Source organism: Choloepus didactylus, chromosome 11 (genome assembly GCF_015220235.1).
Source record: "Choloepus didactylus isolate mChoDid1 chromosome 11, mChoDid1.pri, whole genome shotgun sequence".
In the NCBI taxonomy this organism is placed as follows: domain Eukaryota; kingdom Metazoa; phylum Chordata; class Mammalia; order Pilosa; family Megalonychidae; genus Choloepus; species Choloepus didactylus.
This window is the reverse complement of record NC_051317.1, coordinates 68,876,574-68,896,121: the sequence shown is the minus strand read 5'-3', so window position 1 is coordinate 68,896,121 and position 19,548 is coordinate 68,876,574. Positions and strand designations below refer to the sequence as shown.

The window sequence follows — 19,548 nt, the reverse complement described above, 5'->3', positions numbered from 1 at the left end:
TTGCCACCAAGTTAGTTGGCGCCCGGCAACAGTTCCCTCATGTGAAAATTATTCACTATATGGATGACATTCTGCTAGCCCATAAGGATGCTGCAATCCTTGAGACTGTATTGTCGCACTTAGTCTGTGACCTCAGAAAAGCTAACCTGGAAGTAGCCCCTGAGAAAATCCAAATGACGGACATTTCCACTTTCCTGGGAGCAAAACTCACGCCTACCCATGTCTCCCCCCAGAAGGTATCTCTCAGATTAAACAATATACGCACTCTGAATGATCTGCAAAGGCTCTTGGGAGATATAAATTGGATCCGCCCGTATTTGAAATTACCCAACGCTGAGTTGGTGCCCCTATTTGATTTGTTGAGAGGAGATTCAAACATAACTTCGCCCCGACACCTTACCCCCGAGGCGAGGCAAGCATTGTACCGGGTAGAGCAAGCGCTCAGTCGCGCCGCTCTGAAAAGAATAAACCCAAATGAGCCTTTTGAGGCCTGCGTGCTGCCAACAGAATCACAGCCCACTGCAGTGCTGTGGCAGCAAGGACCGCTGCTCTGGATCCACCCTGGGGTTTCCCCCCGGAAGGTCCTAGAGCATTATCCTACAGCGGTTGCGGAGTTAGCCCTGGAGTGTGTTAGAAGAGCGGTACAGCATTTTGGCCAACAACCCAGAAGTCTCCGAGTGCCTTATTCCTCCCAACAGCTTGAGGTACTCACTGGATGTATCGATCAGTGGGCCGTCCTCCGGTGTGCATTTCTCGGAAGCATTAACAATCAATTTCCTAAAGCTCCCCTCTTGCAGTTTGTCGCTCGGCACCCAGTGATTTTTCCTAAGGTGACCTCGTCTAAGCCGCTAGCGGATGCCCCCACTGTATACACAGACGGCTCCAGCTCCGGCACAGGGGCGTATTGTGTCGAGGGGGACACTCCAAAAACAGTACTCTTCCATCCACAAAGGCCTCAATGGGTAGAGCTACAGGTTATCATCACTGTTCTGAAAAGCCTCTCTGGACCTTTGAATGTTGTCTCGGACTCTGCTTATGTTGTAAACTCTGTACGGATACTAGAGGCAGTGGGCACTATTAGGCATTCATCTACAGTAAGGACATTTTTTATTAAGTTGCAGGAAGTCATATGGGCCAGGCGACACCCTTTTTACATAACTCATATCAGGGCCCACACAGGTTTGCCTGGCCCCATGGCCCAAGGAAACCACATAGTAGATGTGGCCACTCGACAGCCACACGTCTTCCCCATGCTGACACCCTATCAGCAAGCCCGAGAGTTCCACGCCAAATTTCATATCAATGCAGGTACCCTGGCTAAGCGGTTTAGTATACCGCGAGCGGCCGCTAGAGACATAGTCCGAGCCTGTGGAAATTGTGTTACTCAACAGCATATCCCATCTGTGGGAGTTAACCCTAGAGGTCTCGTCCCAGGAGACATTTGGCAAATGGATGTCACTCATCATTCAGAGTACGGAAAAATCAAATACCTGCATGTGTCAGTAGACACGTGTTCTCAAATATTGTTTGCCTCCGCTGAGACAGGAGAAAAAGTCCACCAAGTCATTGCACACTGCCTTGCCGCTTGGGCAGCGTGGGGCAAGCCAAAAATGTTAAAGACAGATAACGGACCTGCTTATACCAGTAAAACTTTCCAAAAATTTTGTGATAATATGGGAGTGCAATTGAAGCATGGAATCCCTTACAACCCTCAAGGGCAAGGTATCATTGAAAGAGCACACAGGTCTCTGAAAGACTTGCTCAAAAAACAGAAAGAGGGGATAGGTCACGGCCTATCCCCAAAGGCCCAACTGTCTGTAGCCTTATTCACGTATAATTTCTTAAATGAAAATTCACAGGGCATGACACCTGCCCTGCAACACACCACCCTGAGTCCTCAGCATAGAGGTCTAGTCCGTTGGAAGGATGTCCTGTCGGGGCAATGGAAAGGCCCTGACCCCGTGCTCAGCTGGGCCAGAGGCTCTGTTTGTGTCTTCCCACAGGAACCAGGACGTCAACCAGCGTGGGTTCCGGAAAGATTGGTGAGAACCGTATCAACGCCCGAGAGCGCTGAGAAGCTGCAGCCCGACCAATTGGGAAAACCCCAATATGACACAAGAGACCCAACCTTCAACGCTGGTGACGATCAGCAAGATGACCAGCAAGATGATGAGAATGATCCTGACCGCCTCCCCGTCGTCCAGGGGGAGGACCGGTGATCCCAACCCCTACCCAAGCATTGCCTCCCTTCTAATGGTCATGCTTACCCTCGCCTCTTCTACCCAGGCCAATCCCCACCAGCCTTGGAAGTGGATCCTTGCGCGTTGGGAAGACTCCAAGATAATTCTTTGTAATACCACAGCAGGAGCCCCCTCCTTTGTTTTTAATGCCATTGATTTGTTCCCCCCTCCTAATCCAAAACCTAGAGGTTATCCAGGCAGCCTAAATATACAAGATTATTATATGTGTCCATCTTCAAATCCTGGAAAATCATACTGCAATTCCCCCTATGAGTACTACTGTGCATACTGGGGGTGTGAAACATTAGCCACTGGCTGGAACCCTGCTGTCCCTGACAAATTTCTAAAGCTTACAGTAATCCCTTATCCTTGCCTAAATCCAGGCAATCGCTATTTCGACAGGTACCTTTGTCCTAAAAGGCTAATGCTCACCGTACAAGACCCTACCGATACGTCTTGGCTTATGGGTCGAACCTGGGGCTTCCGAATTCATCTAGCGGGGTCCGATCCGGGATCCCTTATTCTCATAAAAAAGGAAGCAGCTCAACATTCATCTTCGGGCACTGGCCCCAATAAAGTCATCAACCCCTTTTTTCCACAGCCCTCCAGCCGCACCTCAACTATAAGCAACGCATCCGGAAAACGCACCTCAGCTACAAACAACGCATCGCCAACCTCACCACCCCAACCTTTTCTACCCCCTTCTCGTTACTCCTCTCCCCTCTTCAGCCTTATCCAAGCAACCTTCACCTCACTAAATGTCTCCTACCCCAAGCTTACCGCCTCCTGTTGGCTTTGCCTCTCCGCCTCCTCCTCTCTGTATGAGCCAGTTGCCTCCAACCTCTCCTTTTCAGAAAGCACAGAGGACAGCCCTTCGGAGTGCAAATGGAATGTCACTACTGTCCCCCTAACTTTTCATTCAATCTCTTATACAGGAAAGTGTATCCGCCCTCGCTCAGGCAACTCCCCCAACCTCACAGCCTGCGCCAGTTACACGTCTCCCACGAGCTCTGCTAAGTTTCTTGCTCCCCACAACTCCTCCCAATGGCTCTGCTCCTCTACAGGACTTACCCCCTGCCTTAATGTGCAAACCCTCAATACAACTAAAGAAACTTGCCTCCTAATTATCCTTATCCCTAGGGTTTTATACCACAGCGAGGAAGACTTCTTCCTCCGCCTGGAAAAAACTGCAGCCCCTGCTCCACTGCAAAAGCGAGAGCCCATCACCGTCCTCACGATTGCCTCCCTCCTAGGTCTTGCGGGCGTTGGCACCGGAGTCGCCGCTTTAGCCAGTCAAAGCTCCGCCCTAACTCACCTCCGGGCGGCTGTTGACGAAGACATCCGTCACTTACAAGACGCTGTTTCTCATCTTAAAAATTCCCTCAACTCCCTATCTGAGGTGGTGCTCCAAAACCGCCGAGGTCTCGATCTTCTGCTTCTCAAAGAGGGAGGCGTCTGTGCCGCCCTAGGAGAAGAGTGTTGTGTGTATGCCAACACTACAGGTCTCGCAGAGAACAGCCTAAAGAAAGTCCGGGAGGGACTGGAAAAGCGCAAAAGAGATCGTGAGGCTACCGGTCCTTGGTCCAGTTTCTTCGCTCCCGTCCTCCCATATATCCTCCCCTTTCTTAGCCCCCTACTACTAATTATTCTAATTCTCACCTTAGGGCCCTGCATTATCCGCAGAATTGTCCAGCTTGTAAGGAAACAAACGGATGCTATTTTTTACCAACGGCTCGCCACCTCTGATGACCTCTCCTCCGAGATGACGGCCAAACCTCCGCGACCTCGTCGCCATCGGTCAACCCGCCGACCACGAGGCCCTTCTCGGTCGCCAAAACGTCATACCAACCTCGAGCTCCGGCTTCTCTGAACTCTTGGACTTTGACCCTCTCTCCTTCGCCTAGCCCGCAGCAGCGAAGCCATTGACAATCGCCTGAACGCCTTGTCAACGTTGAGCCCCCACCCTGCTGAACTAACCCCTTTACTCCTCCCTCACATGGACAGCAGGCTCTAGACTGATCGATCCCCGTCCCGGCCACTCGGGGTGGGGCGCTCTGGGGCCAGGTTTGCGGCAAGGTCCATGGCCATATCCCGGATATAGCATATAGCTCCAGCTGTCTCAAATTTTGTCTCAGGCGAGTCTCTTAGGCGGGGTCCCGGTTGTGGCCACATGGGGCTCTGGCCATTGCACAGAGATGCCTAGTGACGCCTTTGACGCTGGTTGCCACTCTCCTGCCCCAATCGTCTTTCCCCAGTTACGAGGCGAAGTACTGTAGGGAGAGTCACGTTGTTTCCAGCTCACGGGCTCTCCGGTCTCTATATGAGGTAAGCTTTCTGGTCGGTGCCAGAGGTTCTGCCGTAAAATGGCAGGGGCCTAGTCCAGACTCCCCAAAGCACCAAAACATGTAGTGGGTCGTTCAGGCCCACGGGAGTACACTCATCAATGGAGACACTGGGCTGAAATAAATAAAAAAGGGGGAGATGTGGAGAGCCGTTTTTAGCCATTTTCCGGGTTAGGGCCTAGTGGGCATTCTGCAGCCTGCTCCTAGAGTACGCCCCTCCCATCGAGTGAGCCGGGATGGCGCTCGCATCCTGTTTCAGCCTGCTCCTAGAGTACACCCCTCCCATCGAGTGAGCCAAGATGGCGCTCGAGTCCTGCTTCCGCATTATGGCGCAAGAAGCAGCAGTTGCTGCTAGCCTATTGTACACGCTTACGTGGTGCCTGTTTGTTGGTTGTGATCATTGTACATAAGAAAGTTCCCGGGCAGAGCTCGGAGAGACAGCCCACAAGGAGCCGTACCTGACGGCCGCATCGAGGCTGTTCTCCCGCGAGGCATTCTGCCACGCGTGGTAATCTGTAACAGAGAATGCTTGTCTAGCTTCAGTAAAAGAATTGCTCTCACAACCACCGTGTGGCTCGAGTCGTGACTTCCAGCCAGATCAGTTTGCGTGGTCTGCATCTCTCTCTCTCTCCATCCCTTGTTTCTCCCCTCGCCGGCCGGGGAGCAGGGGTCGAGCGGGGCGGCGCCGGACAAGAAAGGATCTTTATTTTATTCCTGCCAATGGCACTAATGACCTATAATCATCTTAAACCAATTTCAGGGCTTGAGATTTTCTGAACCACTTAAGTGACTCAAAGTTGGACTGCAGTCATGTGATGGTTGATTTTTCAGTGCAGCCCTTTGGAGTCCTAGTCCACAAAGATGAGAGGTGGAATTACCAGCCTCCCATCATCGGCTGGCCATGAACTCTATTGTCCTGAAATGCTGCAAAAGCAGCCTTAAATGCAGGGCTCATCTCTCTGAATTCCCGTTGTTTTCCAGATCCCAACTCAGCATTTTCTCTATATATTGTTAGTTATTTGGTGTTTTTACAAATGTATTTTTAATATCTTGTCGAGTTCTTTATTGTCCTCAAAAGGAGTCCCTCCTAATACCTGCAATATTGAAGATAATTAGACCAGAACTACACTAAATCTCTCAACATCTAGCCCCAATTTCTTTGCACTCCTCCCTTTAGCTTTTCAACCACAGATATTCCTATCATTTAAACATAAAACATATTTCCAATATTCACTATGCCTGACCAATTAGCAAGAAAACATGCATTGACCTCTCTCTAGACTCACTCTGCTCTTCCTCTATTTGTTTTTGTTGTTTTCATCTTCTTCCTCCTCAGATTCTCAGAGAAATTAGAATGCTAGCTGGGGAGGTCTTGGTGTCCCTTGCTGCACATGACTTCAACTCTGTAATGTATGAAGTACAAAGTAACTTCAGGATCCTGGAGCTACCAAATGAATTCGTTGTGCTTGCCCTGGCTGAACTAGCAACCAGCTATGGTATAGTAGGAAGAGTCTCCCTGCTTTCCCTGGGAAAGAACTACCCCTGATTATTTAAAACCTAAATGGGAACCAAAAAAGATGCAGAGAGGAAAGCATCTCTACCTTCTGCCATGCTAAAGAATATTGATAGAGGGATTTGGGAACTATTTCTAAGCATAGATGAGCCTGCTCATCAGCCTTTAGTTCATACTGCTCTGAGTTTGGCTGGACTCTCACCCTCACCTTTCCTTTCATCTGTCCTTGCATTTGAGAACCACATTGCATATTTAGCACCTCGTGGGAAAGGTGCCCGTTAATAAAATAAGTATTCAAATAAGCAGCTGCCACTAAACAACAGGTATAGATGGCTTTATATCTAGTGCACTGTTTAGAATGAACCATCCCTTGATTCTCTAATGACAGCCTAGCCTTAAGGTCGGGTGGAAGGTGATAGAAGAGAACATGCTGGGGTACATTTCTTCCTCCTACTGCACTTCACCTGCCTCCTCCATGGAGCCCTGAAATGCTTGTTGATGTGCAGAGGAGTCACACAACCACCCAGTGTGGGAAGATAATGCCTTTCTCCTTTCATCCTCCTCACTGCAGTGTCCCAGAGCATTCCCTTCATGATGATGACTCTGCTCACCATGCAAACCATGCTCAGGCTGGCCGAGGATGAAAAGATCAAGGAAGCTTTCTGTCTCGGTGGGTAGCTCTCTGGCTTCCTCGTTACTTAAGACTGGACTATAAATTGTCATATAAAATGAGCAAATGTCTTGTTTTTCCTTTTACTCCAGCATTTTCTTAATGTCCATGTATACATATATATGGATTAGTGACCCAAATGGTATCTTTGTATGCCCAAGATTTTTTTAAAAACAAATTTTTATTGATGTAAACATACACACTGCAAAGCAAACAAATCAGAAGTGTACAGGTTTGATGTGTTACACAAAGTGACCATATCCATTTAAACATCATTCAGGTCAAGAAGTGGGACATTACTTACATCCATGTTGTTTTGTGTAGCTATAGTCAGTTTTTATCTCTGTTTTCCATTATATGCCTACACTACAATTTATTTATCCATTCTACCTATTGGCAGATATTTGGATTGTCTTCTGTTTGGAGCTATTACAAAAAAATCCTAATATGAACATTCTTGTACAAATCTTTTGGTGCTTACATGTATGCATCTCTAATGTTTATATCCCTAGGGGTGGAATTGCTGAATCATAAGGAATGTGGGTTCAATTTCGAGAATCACTGCCAGTTATCCAAAGTGCTTGTACCAGTTCACACTGCCACAAGCAGCATGTGAAAATACCAGCTGCACCTTAGTCTTGCCAATATTTGGCACTGACCATCTTAAATTTTATTCATTTTGGATAATATATAGTAGGATCTCATTACAGTTTTAATTTTCGTTTCACTAATGAGACCGAACTTTTTTTTATGTTTATGTAAGACAGTTCTAAGACTATTACACATTTACTAACCATCTAGTATTCTTTTCTAGAAACACTTTATGTTCTTTCCCATCTTTATATTTTTCTCAGTCTGTGGTTGTGTTTTAAAATACAGCCCTTGAGAAGTTCAGCAAAGCCATTTACAAGTATATCAACCACTGGAAGGATTTCCCCTATCCCAGACTGGATGCCAACCGGCTATCTGACAAGATCTTCATGCTGTTCCAGTATGTCATGGAGAGGTGGGCCCCCACGGCCTCACCCATGCATGTGAGTGGGGGTCTCAAAATGCCATCAGCTGGCTCTCCTTCCACATTGCTCTCCCTCTTCCCTTTTTGTCGTGACAGTTAAGCTCAGTTCTTTCAGAAATCTGTGAGTTGTGGTTTATCAGGTTTATGAAATCTTTTGTTTTTCCCAGCTATTTCAAATCACTAATTATTTACTCATTGAACCAATATTTACTAAACCCCAATGATTTGCCAGGCACTGTTATTGACGCTGGGGACACAGCAAGGGTTAAACAGACCAAAATCCCACCCTCATGGAACTGAGACTCCAGTATGTGGAGAGAACGATAAATAAAACAATATAAGTAAATATCTAGAATGTTAGCTATTTCATGTTCTATATATTATAACTTATACTTGAGCTAAATCACTGATGAGGAAAAGCAGCAGTCCAAAGAAATTTACTATGTCTATGAATATCACTGCTAAATGAAACATCTCCTAAAGAATATATATTTGGCTGCTGCAAAATAATGTCATGCCTTATAGAGAATAGTTTACGAAGTGCATTCACATAGATAATCCCATCCTTATCTTGCTTAATTGCTATAATTTTTTCAAGAGGCTAAGTTGTGTTCTATTTAGTTCTCTTATCTTCATTGATCTATATTATATATTACACAAAAGGTTTAACACTTAGCTACCTTCTTTAGCTCAGTTTCTTTTCTATGCTTTAGACTATTAAAACATTTATTTTGGAACATACTGTAGTTAAATCATTAGCAAACATGGAACTTTTAAAATATTCCTGTAGCAGTCTTTTCTGCAAGACACCTGGAAAACAAAATTCAGTACAAACTTGATGGCTACTCCTCTGCTTGAGCCTCACAAGAAAAGTAAGGCAGGAAATAAGAAGGTACATAGAACAATAAGGGAGGACAGAGTGCTAGAAAGGCTGCAATATTGGAATTGAGTCTTGTGGCCCATGAAGCTGTTCACTACAGGGAAGGTGCATTACCTGAAGAGGGACACCTACTGAAGCATAGGTTGGAGATAGGATAGCATCCTCACCTGATGAGTGCAGTGGAGGCTGGAGAGGGGGAGATAGAGAAGGGGAGATAGAGAAGGAAATCAGTGAATCCAGAAAGGTGGCCACAGTCACACAATGAAGAGCCTTGAATGTTCCACCAGGAGTTTGGACTTCTTCTTGCAGGAAATGAGATGCTCTTGAAAGTATTCAAGCAAGGATTGGAGTCCTAGAAAAGTCATCTAATGTTAGGATTGAAGATGGATGGAGCACAGAGATGGATTAAGACAAGACTATCAGTTAGGAGGCTCTTGAAGCATTCCAGGTCTTAAATGGTAAGGGGACAAATTAACAGATTTTCAGTGGTGCTGATTAGAGGAATCAATAGGATAGAATCAATGGGACTTGGCACAAACTGGATATTTATCTCTGAGGAAATGGAGGCAACTGGGATGACTCCTGGATTTATGACTGGAGTGGACATGGGGTCCTTAATCAAGATGAGAAAAACTGTAGGAGTAGCAGATCAGAGCAATACAAAGTGGGTTTAATTTTAGACATTTTGACTTGAATGCCTATGGGACATCCAAGTGAAGATGTTAGTAGATTTAGAGATATTCAAGATTGGAGTTAAAAAGAAAAGCAAAAGCTGGAGATATAAATTTAAACATTTTATAAATGGTAACTGAATAAATAGTCTTGGATAGAGTTGCTCAAGCAGAGTATGTAGAGGGGGGACATGGAAAAAAATGGAGACTTCAATATTTAAGGGGCAGGCAAAGGAGGAAGAAATCATGATAGAGAATTGGGAATGTCCTGCTGAGGGAGAGTAGGAGAACCAAGCAGAATAAGATCATAGAAACTGAAAGAGGAGAAATTGTCAAGAAGCAAGAGGGATCTACAAAGTCAATTGGTACAATACTCAAGAAAAATCCTAAAAAGTGTCCATTGCATGGAAATGTGTGGTAGAAGAACCAACCAGTTGACATACAGTCTTGAGTAAAATAAATTGTTATTATTAGTAGTAGTAAGTTTTGAGGTTGTTTGTTGTACAGCAAAACTTAACTGATACAAAAAGTAAGTCACATAATATTAGGTAGAAAAAGCAAAATATAGAACTAGATTAAAATGGTATCAATTTTTAAGAGATTAAAAATGCATAGAAAAAATATAGGAAAAAACAAGCCAAATAAATTTAAAATATAATGAAAATAGAGCAAATGGTGATTATCTAAGGGTACTATGTTTTCTTCACAATAATTTTTATATTTTTAAAATTTTTATAACATTATTTATTACATGATGATATGTAATAAATAATAAATATGTTTATTTATATTCTGGAAATTTTTCATTTTCAATGTCACTAGAAGCCAAATTATAGTTGATTGAGAGGTAAATAGGAGTGGGAAGTAGAGATAGCAAATGTAGACCACTCCTTCCTAAAACTTTGCTTTTGGAGAAAGGAAAGAGAAACAATTAGGTGGAGATTGTAGTCGGGGGCAAGAGGATGTGAATCAAAGGATTTTTTTATTATGAGGGCAATTTTAAACTTATTAATAAATTCAAGGAAAGTGACTATTTGAGGGTGCGGATAAAGAAATAAGAGAGAGAGAGGAAGAGCATAGGTTATCTGAGGATATAACAGGGACAGAGATTGGGCAATCAGTGATTAAGGAGTACAGGATGTTCTATGAGGCTTATTGTTAAAATTCCTAGGTTGTAAGCTCTTGCAACAGTCACATCTATTCCTGAGTTATAAGTGTTAATTCTAAATTCTGAGATGCTGTGCTCTTTGTGTATAACCTGGTAGTTCCCTGGAAATTTGGGTATTATCTCTGTGATACCTGAGACTCAGAGTTAGAGTTCAGCAGCTCTGCAAGTTAGTATTACTTCATACAGCAACTTTTAAAGAAGCTGAAAAAGATATCAGATTACAATTAAGAGTTTTGAATGAAGGGGACTTGTTAGGACTAAGGTAAATTAGAATACAATATAAAGAATGATACTGACTGTATTTTAAAATTCCAACTTCTGTATGAGACCAAAGGAAGAGAGATTTGTTTGGTACAAAATTTATATTTTCTGTAGCACATTATCTAATTTAACCTGTCTGGTCAGTTTTTTTAAACATCATAATTACATGAAAACTATAATAAGGAATGAGTTCTTGTTATTCTGTACAGGCTAATGTAATACCCAATACATCCCAGAGTGTTTTGGGCAGAAAATAAAAAAGTATTTGCAAAGTCCCCTTGAGAGGCTGGGGGAAAATGTGGAACTATTAAACTTCTCCACCTGGGGAATTCCTGCTATTGTCTTAAGCAATAGGGGCTCCCAATTTAATAAGCCAACCCCTTGATCTGCTTGCCCTTATGAAACTTATCTCTCCAATGGCAAAGTTAAGCCTACTTATAAGTATGCCTAAGAGTCACCCCCCAGAGAACCTCTTTTGTTGCTCAGATGTGGCCTGTATGTCTAAGCCAACTCTGCAACTACCCTCCCCCTCTACGGGACATGACTTCCAGGGGGTAAGTCTCCTTGGCAACATGCGACATGACTCCCAGGGATGAGCCTGACCCTAGCATCCTGAGATTGTGAAAGCCTTCTTGACCAAAGCGGGGGAAAGAAATGTAACAAAACAAAGTTTCGGTGGCTAAGATATTTCAAATAGAATCAAGAGGTCATTCTGGAGGTTATTCTTATACATTATCAAGATATTCCTTTTTAGTTTCTAGTGTACTAGGATAGCTAGAAGGAAATACCTGAAACTGCTGAACTGTAATGCAGTAGCCTTGATTCTTGATGATGACTGTATAACTATATAGCTTTTATCATGTGACTATGTGATTGTGAAAATCTTGTGACTAACACTCCCTAGATCCAGTGTATGGGCAGATGAGTAATAAAATAAAGACAAAATATATGTAAATAATAGGGGTGATGGATAAGAGGTATGGGATGTTTGGGGTGTTCTTTCTTATTTTTATTTTTTTTTCTTTTTATTATTTTGGGTGGAGTAATGAAAATGTTCTAAAATTCATTGTGGTGATGAATGCACAACTATATGATGACACTGTGAGCCATTGATTGTATACCTTGGATGGATTATATGGTGTGTGTTTATACTGTAATAAAATTGCATTTAAAAAAAGAAGAAAAAAATAGGAGAGGGGGCAAGAATTGAGATGCCTATCAATACAGAGATAGAGATACAATACAGATATAGGTGCTATATAGATTATGCAGACATAGAGATGAGATAGAGAGTTGATTAGATATAGACATGAATATGGATATGGATGTAGACATAGATATAGAAATAGATACAGATTTAACTCTGCCTCATGCAATGATCTTAACCTAAACATTTTTTAAAGCCTGTGCTTTGACTTCTTTGGATCAGGAGAATATCTTCTGACTCTTCTTGATTGCAAGTGGTGAGGAAAATGTTCTAGAGGCTCACAAAGCCTCCTGGTGCTCTGAGAAATGCATGAAAAGCATAATGAAGGATTAGGAATCATATTTGTTTGCTGCCTCTGCAGACTTTGGCCATTGTCAAGGCCCATGGCCCCACAGTGAGCCTGTTGCTACATCGTGAGGACCTCTGTGAATATGCCCTGGGCCAGGTGCCCTGGCTCCTGAACCAGTACAAAGACAAGGAGACTGATTTCCATGTCACTCAGGTAAGAGCTATACCCTAAGGAACTGATTCATGAGCCAATCTGCAACCATTCAGGAAGAGATTAAGTCCCAGGAGGGGCTAAGAAGCTTAAATACCTGTTTGGGCAGCTGAACTTAAATACTTGTAGGGGAATACAGGGTGGAGAAGAGGTTGGCATAGTCAGATGATGGAAACTGCAGAAATGGATTAAGAATTTTCATTGCAAGTTGCTGAGGTACTGAAGCAAGGTGTCGGGACCAGAATCAGTAAAGAAAACTTATCACTGCAAAAAGGTTATGGCTTTTTTCTCTTCACGAAGCATCGTTTAATCATTTCCCTTCCACAGCCATGAGCAGCTTCCAACTAACCCTTGTGCCCTTCCAATTTAGAGCCTAAAGCATATATTGTCTGCAGCCATCGTTTATGGCATTGGCCTTTCAAGGGGCTTGAGAAAATCCATCTTCATCAACTTACTTCACCAGGTAAGCAGACGATGCTATCAAATCTGATTGTCCAATTTTAAGTAGTTTTCTATTTTTCACAACTATTGCCTAAAATTTCCTCCCTCTTCAGGTCTGTAGAGTTACAGAGCCTCCAGTAAAGGAAAATCAAATTGAAGCTTCAGACTGTTTCCTCATTCTAGGTAGGACCCTTCCTCCATAGGTTATTAATAATAATATCTTCAAGTAACGATGATGACAGCGATGAAGGATGTGCAAACTGTCCCATTAGTTACTATCCCACACACGCAAACAAAATATTTCTTCAACTCACAGTGTTCTGTGCCTGCCCCTATCCCCACAAGTCCCCAGGAAGAAGAGGGAGGGGTCTGAGGGAGTTCCTGGGGGGCTGGACTTTTGGTACTAAAAACAAAAAAGTCCCAGGCAATCCAGGATGAATTGGTAACCCTACAGATAGTAAATGCTTTTGTTTTTTTTCTTGGTATTTAAGACTATTTGAAATTTGTCAAACCCAAAGTCACCCTATTTTCTCCCTACCATCTCTTAATATCTAAGCTTCTTTAGCCATAAGTCACTCCCTGTCTCTTTCTCCCTCCTTCCCTGTTTTCCTTTCCTTCTTGGTCTGACACCACAATCCCTCCCATCACCCAGTTAGAAAGCCTGGCTCAGGTAAATAAGAGCCACCAAGGTCCTAGGGTCAGGGGACAAAAGTATGTTCCAGCCTGCACTGAGGGCAAAGGACAGCAGCAACCATGCCAGCCCTATGCCCACCACTCCTCCACACGCCCCCCGCATGTGTCCTTTCTGCCACCTGACTGCATGCCTTTCTGTTATGTTCTAGTTCTCTCCTAACCGACTCCTCTGCTTCTATACTTTCCTCTTCTCTATGCCCCAGCCTAATTAACTAACTGTCTCTGACAATTTCCAACAAAAACTCTTCTGCTCCAGCCAGCTGTTTAAATTCCTCACTCTTCCCTGCTTCCTGCCCTACCCCTTCAGCAATGCAGTTTTGCAAGTAGTGTTCTACCCATGAAAATGGCTGCTTTCCTTCAAGTCGTTTCCTTCATGAAGATCCATGTTGCTACTAATAATAACAACAAGGCACCTGCGATTTACATGGCCCTAATGTAGATCGTCCCATTTTATAGAAGAAATTTAGACTCAGAGGTTTAGGTAATTTATCCAGACTCACATAAAAAGTAGCTGGGCAAGGATCCAAATGTTGGTCTTTCTGGATTTAAACCTCACATGCATTCCACTTCTCCACACTGCTTTTTCTGAAATACTATGGAGCTTCTTTTCTTCACCATTTGCTTTAGGATTTAATGTTAGAAATGCAATAACAACTACACCATGGTCTTTCATAGAAGTCTCCGGAATATGAATCACCCTATTATGGGGACAAGGGCATCATGGCAACCTGGTGACTAAAAGATGCAGATTCAGTAAAGGGAGAGGAGCGCATTGTGAATTCCTCTCTTTCTTTTTCATTGGTATTTATAGGCTGCAGGGATTGTTTCTTCCCTCACGGTGAACAGAACTACATTAGCCTTTTAGTGACCAAACTGTTTATTCAATTCTGTGGTGGGGAAGATGCACGGACATAATAAGATCAGATTGCCAACCAAAGAGTGACTTTGACAATCCCCACGGAATTCTCCTCTTTTCACTCACAAATATTTTACTTAAGATGAATATGAATTTTTATGACCCCAGGCTTTCTTAAACCTGCAGCCCATTCCAACCCTGCAGACCTCATAGAATTTTTTGATGAACAAATGAGAAGCAATAATGAAGTCACCCGAACGGGAATCTTGACTTTGTTAAGATCGGCTATCAATGCTGAGGGTAAGCAAGAGGGTTGAAACCAAAATGGTTTATTTTGTACCAAGAAACAAACTGAAGCCTGTGCATTCTTTAATCCTATCCTATGTTTTTAGATGTTTATGTAGCATTATATGTGAGTGAAACTTTTCTGTCTTCTACAACTAATCCTTTTAAAACAGACATTTTCAATTATCTCTCTTTTTTCCTGATATCGGTGGAAGCACCCAGTTGGGAAAGATGAGTAGAATATTTGGGAACCAGATTTAGAATGTAGAAGACCTTAGTAAATTAAGTGGCCCAAGAAGGAAGGGATAAGGGGAAGTACACAATATTCTAGAGTTTGTTGCAATTTTAAAGGAGCAGAATTTAAGGACTAGCCATATTTCATTGATTCTAAAAAGCAAATATATTCATAGCATCAGAACACATCATATAACTGATAGCATCTTTATAATTGGTCACAATTTTTTTCTTTTTTAGTGCAACATAACATAAAATTGCCTTTAAAATAAATGATATTTGTATGCCATAAAAATATAATTCACTTTTTCACAGCATAATATGGTTTTTAAAAATTCAGTTACCTTGAGATTTATTGAGAAATCAGAAAGTGAGAAATATCAAGTAGTCTCACAAAGTTTAGAACTTATCCATTGGGCATGATGTACTGAATCTACTTTGAAGTCCAACATTTTAAACAAGATGAAACGAAAGGTAATAGAAAACAAGGAAAGTAATTAATATCCTTAAAGAGTTTGAAAAGAAAAGGTTAGGAGGAAAATGAACAACAAGGGATGTTAAGGGCAGAAGACTTAGTAATGATGCACTGTAATTCTAATGGTTTTTCATCAATCCTAGAACATGCTTTACTCCTACTGAAGCGGGGCCCTTAATTTCTCCCTCTGTTTTTCAGAGCCCAAGTTGAGAGATCACATCATTTCAATGGAAAGAACAGTCAAAGTCGTCATGGGTGACCTCAGTGTAAAAGTAAGAGAATTGAAGGAACTTTGATTTGGTTAATGGTAGTTTTAGGAATGAATGAAATGATTTTGACTCTTTAAGGATCTACTTGTGAGATTGCTTTGTAAAGAGCTCAGTTGTCAAATAAAGGACTGTGTCAGGATGATAAAAAAAAAAAAAAGAGCTCAGTGATCAATTCCGTTTATTTAAAAAAAAAAAAAAAAAAAAAACTGTATCTTTTCCAAACAGATGAGGTACATCAAGGTAAAGTCCTAAAGGACATTCAGTTCAGGGCTTCCCAGTAGAAGAAAAGGATTTTTGCCAGAGTATCTCTATGCCATTCTCTTCAAATAATGTAATAATTAATAGTTAATTATAAGGATAATGTATCTTCCTCCAAAAAGTAATAAACCCTGAACCTTGCTCTTAGCGTAGACATATTACTTCCCAATGAGGAAACACCTAGGGTAAGTCCTGCACGTAGTAGGCTGTGCAAATGTTTCCTAATTAATTGATTACAATATTCCATGTTAGAAAGCATACAGAACTTGCACTGGGACAAATCAAGAAAAATTAGCAATAATTGTATTTTTGTATGAAAACCACATTTTGTTTTGGATCAAAACACTACACAAACACCAATGATGAGGAGAAAAATTCCCCTAAGAGATTTTAAACAATGACTATGTTTAAAAGAACAGAAGTTTTACAATAGATCATTGGAGTGTTTAGGTATAAAAACCAGACCTACTAATTGACCAAGCCAAAGGAGAATTATGAGGAGAGTTTACAATAGGATAAAAGAGCAGAGAAACTCTAAGGAAGGCCAGCTTCCTAGTCAAAAACAGAGAGAAGGTGTGCCTCTTTTCCCCACACAGGTAGACTGCTCAGAGACTTTACGCCAACTGCTTTAGCCATCATGAAGCTCTACCTCCCAGTTCAAAATTATTATTTTCTTCCCACCTTCCTTTAAAAGACCCAATTTGTAAGGGATTGAACTAGCTTTTTTATCCTCCAGGAAAGCAATCTGATAAACAAATTAAAACCAAATTATTAATAAGTGACAATGCAAGTTCATAGTCCCTTATTCCAATTACTGGAGCCAGACATATTTCAGAATTCATAATTTTTTGAACATTACTGGGATGGTAGCCCACAATCAAAGCCACTAGTATTTCTGCAACAAAATGTATGAATAGTCATGGTACAAAGAATAAATAAAGACTACAAATAGCTTTATACTAGTTTGGTTTGAGTATTGCCACCAAATGAGTTGGTGTCAAACTCAAAGGAAAAAATTCCAGTTTTCAGAATTTTTTATAACTTTTCATTACAATAATATATGTATAGTTCAACATTTCCCATTTTAACCACTTTAAAAGTGTACAGTTCAGCTATATGGATTACAGATTTTGAAATTGTGGTTAAAGTATTGTGACTCTGTAGTTCAATGTGCTATTTTTCATTGAGGATTTTAAAAGTGAAGCAATGTTTTAGCCCAAAGTTACCAACCTTTCATAATGTGTAGTATTAAAGGATGGCTTTGGGGAAAACATTTTGGTTACAGAGAGTCTCTCCAGTAACCCTCAAATCATAACCTACAGGTTACCTCCGGCTCCATCTATTTATAGCAACAGATCACTCAGTTTATACTCCTGTTTGTAAAGGTTCCCACTAGATGATCCATGAAGATAAAAGAATAGGAGAAGTTAAATTTTCATTCTGTCCAACAAGTAAACTGTTACAAAGGTATTTTTCTTACTCTAGATAAGGAATTCTACACTGCTCCTCATCCAAATCATGTGTGAGAAGAGCTACATCGAAGCTCGGGAAGGATGGCCACTAATTGACTATGTCTTCGCCCAGTTTGCAATGTCCAACAAGACTCTGGTATGCAAAGAGTGCAGATTTCAATTATACTGCAGTAGATTCCACTTTTAAAAAATGGCTGGGATTCAATTCAATAACTGGTTTAGAAACTGTATTTCTGCCTTATTGCTTTTAGTAATAATTTTTCAGTCTCTAGTTTTCTCAGCCCTTTCACAGATATTACTTCTAACTTACAATAAATATGAAGTTAGATGAAATTACAGTTTTGCCATCCTGCCATGAGACAACCTGGCCTCCAAAGTCCTAGGGGTGAGATAAGAAGGGTGGAGGGAACATTAGAAAAAACAAAAGAGACACCAATACTTGCTGCACTGGATGAAAAGGCTGAAAATCCTGTGCCTAAAAGCTCAGGGCTGTTAGTGATTTCATCCCAGATGAAATTACAGGCCACTCCACTAGGAGGCAGTGTCTTCGAGAAACTTTTTTTTTGTCCCAGAGGAATTCTCTGAGGGAGGGCGGGAAAATCTGCAGTTCAAGGATCCTCACCACTTATGCTTTTCTATTTTAGCAAGGGGTGTGTTTATAACCCATTCCTCCATGGTACACTTTAAACCACAGATTAGGTCCTGGGGAACAAGACCCCCAGGTTCCAAGAGCGCCTTAAGTTGAGTGACTATCCTCCACTCCAGCATCAGAGAATGCATTCAAGTAAGATCTACGGGAAAGATCATTAGGGATTATTAACAAGTGGCTGGTTTCATCTTTCTTAAAGGAGAAATCGGCAAAAACAATCTCCTGTGAGGATGAAGATAGAGAGAAATCTGTCCAGGAAACAAGCCTCATGGTGTTAAAAACTCTGGACCCCCTGGTCATTGGAATGCCTCAGGTAAGGGGTCTTTTGACACTCTGCGTATGGCTTCAAGGAGCAAATATATATGTATTTATTCCATAGCCATTTAATTGTTACTTTGATCACTTTTCTAAAGTTTTGCCTATTTAGGAATCAAGACAGGAATTTGTAATCCATGTTTCATCAGCAATTTGATGCCCTTACTAGAGGAAGTGTATTGCATTGCTCAGTAGCTGGCACACAGTGGGACCTCAAAAACAGATGCTGAATGAATTCATTAAGTAATCTCATACCCAGATAGCACATGGCAGTTTATACGTACCTTAACATCTTACTATATTATTGAGCAGTACCAGATTGATTCTTTCAACATTTTTTGAGTGTCTGCTGGGGTGCAATCCTCTACTTATCACTTTAGGAGGATTTGTGAACTGGAAGGGAAGCATGATCCCTTTCCTTAAGCAGATTCACAATCCTACCATGATTGCAATTGGTCCATAAACAAAGACAGCACTTTGCAGGTTGTCTTTGTAAAGCAACATGCCGCCTTATGGTATAAATTGTGAAATCAAATTTTCCAAGAAATCCCTCCTTTGAAAGTAAGCGGGTAGAAATAGCCCCAAAATAAATGTGAATTTTAAAACTATTTAAGCAAAGATATTGTTTAGATGTTTCCTCAAAGACAAAGAAGTATTTAGCTAAGTAAAACATTACTGTTCTTAATATATGCCTCCCCAAAAGTTACATCCACTGCTATTACAATAGATGCCAGGAGATTATTCACAATATTTTGCTCTGGGATTGCACTATGTGTCATTTTTATTTATTTTCACAAATTCTGTGATCAGTGGAGCTGTGTGCTCTTTAAAAAAACCCTCTTTTCCTGGAAAATAATTCAAGGATATTTGATAAAAATGGTGAGAAAATGAGAAACAAAGAAGTATTTTAAGAATACTGAAAATGGAATCATAAAGAGAAATTCAAAAAACTGTACCAATGTTGCTAGAAAGGAAATGACCAGACCTGTTGACCTCTTCTGCCTCTACAAGATCTATGAGAATGCTCTTTGTTTTGATACTATATATTCATCTCATAGCCTTCCTATCCTAATTTTTCCCCAGTTATCTGGGAAACTACTGCAGTTCTTCTTCTTCATCATTCTGCCAGTTTGGA

General features: G+C 41.6%; 1 protein-coding gene across 1 annotated transcript in view; it reads left to right on the top strand.

Moving 5' to 3' along the window:
• The window catches only part of MROH2B (maestro heat like repeat family member 2B), a 61,397-nt gene that overhangs the window by 7,735 nt on the left and 34,114 nt on the right, over positions 1-19,548 (top strand). The window contains exons 4-13 of the mRNA XM_037798943.1: positions 5,919-6,078; positions 6,667-6,765; positions 7,645-7,799; positions 12,329-12,469; positions 12,837-12,929; positions 13,021-13,090; positions 14,643-14,756; positions 15,649-15,722; positions 17,463-17,585; positions 18,298-18,411. Of these exons, the coding sequence (XP_037654871.1) occupies positions 5,919-6,078; positions 6,667-6,765; positions 7,645-7,799; positions 12,329-12,469; positions 12,837-12,929; positions 13,021-13,090; positions 14,643-14,756; positions 15,649-15,722; positions 17,463-17,585; positions 18,298-18,411 (1,143 nt within the window). The remainder of the gene's footprint in view (positions 1-5,918; positions 6,079-6,666; positions 6,766-7,644; positions 7,800-12,328; positions 12,470-12,836; positions 12,930-13,020; positions 13,091-14,642; positions 14,757-15,648; positions 15,723-17,462; positions 17,586-18,297; positions 18,412-19,548) is intronic.